Source organism: Solanum pennellii, chromosome 12, assembly GCF_001406875.1.
Source record: "Solanum pennellii chromosome 12, SPENNV200".
Taxonomy (NCBI): domain Eukaryota; kingdom Viridiplantae; phylum Streptophyta; class Magnoliopsida; order Solanales; family Solanaceae; genus Solanum; species Solanum pennellii.
Genome location: NC_028648.1, coordinates 39,656,265 through 39,658,991, shown reverse-complemented (window position 1 = coordinate 39,658,991; position 2,727 = coordinate 39,656,265). Strand labels below are relative to the sequence as shown.

Genomic DNA, 2,727 nt, shown 5'->3' with positions numbered 1-2,727 from the left:
TACTCCTACATTCCAAGTCTGCATAATATGGTCATTTTGAATGCATGACTGTGCTACATGTGTGTGACTTTGTTTACCAATTCTCTGCTGGAATGCATATGACAACAATCTATGTTACGAGATTATCAACAACTTGAATATCCCTACTAACCAGACTGCAACTAGCTGCTGCCTGCAATCACATATCTGCATATTGTCTGTTTTAATTCACTATTTTTTTTAGTCTTCCTGAGTTCATAGTTGTGCTCACCTTAAGCTTGGTTTGTTCCTTTGTTAACCACATTGATTATGTCTTGTAGCTATTTGCTTGTAAAATGTTTCTTTTTTCGACTACATGCCTTGAATTGTTAGAAGTCATTTTCTTGTTTCTCTATTGCATTTTCAAGTGTACATTAGAAACTTTAGTTGAATATTTCTTAGTTGTTTTGGGATCACCTCGTAGTATGAATTTGCTAAACTTTTTTTGTATTATGAGTTGCACTATATAGAAAAAGAATCATATGCCTTAGAGATAGACGATATCGGATATATTTTTCAAGTCTAGAAGGGGTAGAGAGGAAGTGATACGCTCAAACTTACTTCTATGAGAAAGAGTAAAATCCGAAAGTTCGCTTGATTAATCAACAAAAATCACCAACACTCAATGATAAAAGTCTCAAGATAACCTAATAATATTACAAAGTCTAACTAATAATCCAACGTCTAACAATGCGGAGTCTAACCTCAAAAAAGAGGTTTTTCAATGGATCGTCGTGGCCACGATGGACCGTCATGGACTTCGTCGTCCCACACTTCTGCTCTCTTCATTACCCTCGACGGCAAGTATGAAGGATCGTCACAGACACGACGGTCCGTCGAGGGTCTTCGTTCCAAAACACTTAAACTCTTGGAATATGGGTACTGGGATTACTTCTCTGAACTTCATGACGAACCTGCAGGACGGACCGTCATAGACACGACGGACCGTCACAAGCTTCGTAACCCCACACTTGGTCAGACTTCCCCATCTTCCTTCAGCAGCTGCACTACGCTGCCACCTACGGACCGTCACAAGCACGACGGACCGTCACAAGCTCCGTAGGTGGTCTCTTCTGCATTTCTTCGCTCAAAATCTCCGCATTTATCTATGGACAGATTTATGTATATCCTATTAATTGTACTTATTTTTTCATTTATAGTATCATCAACATTGAAAAACATTTGTGGAGGATTAAAGGTTTGATTTGACATAGCGAAAGCCTCATGACTAGGTAAGAAACTTTTATCATCTCATAACACATGATTCTGATAGATTACTCGTGACTTTTAAAACTTATTTGTTAACTGGTTAATGATTATTGCTGAAAGACTAAATATTGATATATTCTTCTAGGAGTTCACATATCCCATCCAAGGATTGGATGAATTTAGCAAGGTATAGCAAAGAGTATATTGATGGCATTGAATCATTTCTAGATTTTGCTTACTCTTATGGAGATCCTCATGGAGAGAAAATTCAGTGTCCATGTGCGAAATGTTGTAATATTCTTTGGAACCGAAGGAATGTAGTGTATGATCATCTAATATGCCATGGATTCGTTAAAGGCTATACTAGACGGATCAATCACGGGGAATGGGATATCAAGTTGAATGTTGATGATGATATGGATTACTCGTGTGATGATATTGATGGGTTGTTGAATGATCAATTTAGAGATGTTGCACAGGCTGGAGGAGTTTATGATGGTCCAAATGAAGATGCCAAGAAATTCTATAGCTTACTTGAAGAGGAAAACCAAGAATTATATTCTGGTTGTATAGGTTTCTCTAAATTATCATTCACACTTCGCTTAGATTTGTTGAAGTGTTTACATGGATGGAGCAATGAATCATTCACTTCTCTTCTAGAGTTATTAAAAGAGGCGATGCCCGAGTTGAACATTCCTCAGTCTTACAATAAAACCAGGTCTATGGTTAAGAATCTTGGTCTGGATTATGATAAAATTGATGCATGTCCAAATGATTGCATGTTGTTCAGGAATGATCATAAGGATGACGAATTTTGTCATACTTGTGGAGCGTCACGATATATTCAAGATCCTAAAGTTGATAGTGAGCTTGAGTCTTCAAAAAAACAACATCGAGTTTCTGCAAAGACATTGAGACACTTTCCATTAATTCCTAGACTCAAAAGGATATTTATGTGCTCAAAGACGGCAGATTCTTTGAGGTGGCATGAAGAGGAACGTTCTAAAGATGGAAAGTTAAGGCATCGCGCTGATGGTCTAGCATGGAAAGACTTTGATAGGGTGCATCCCGATTTCGCACAAGATGTCGCAATGTGAGACTTGGCTTGTCAAGTGATGGATTCAATCCATTTCGAACCATGAGTATATCACATAGCACATGGCCAGTTATGTTGATGATTTATAATCTGCTACCTTGGATGTGCATGAAATCTGAATATTCCATACTTTCTTTACTTATACCTGGACCGCGATCACCTGGAAATGACATTGATATTTACTTACAACCATTGATAGAAGAGTTAAAATTATTATGGGATTCTGGGGTTGAAACATATGATTCTTCCAGAAATGAAACTTTTCAAATGCGGGTAGCTCTTATGTGGACAATCAGTGATTTTCCTGCATATGCTATGTTATCTGGTTGGAGTACAAAAGAAAAGTTTGCTTGCCTTTGTTGTAACTATGGCACTAATTCTCGCTATCTTAAACATAGTCAGAA

The 2,727-nt window shown here is 37.6% G+C and overlaps 1 protein-coding gene across 1 annotated transcript; it reads left to right on the top strand.

The window, feature by feature from the left end:
• Nucleotides 1–1,400: 1,400 nt before the first annotated feature.
• On the top strand, nucleotides 1,401–2,324 carry LOC107006230. Its single transcript, XM_015204839.1, has one exon. The coding sequence runs from the start codon at nucleotides 1,401–1,403 to the stop codon at nucleotides 2,322–2,324; it is 924 nt and encodes a 307-aa protein (XP_015060325.1).
• Nucleotides 2,325–2,727: the final 403 nt, after the last annotated feature.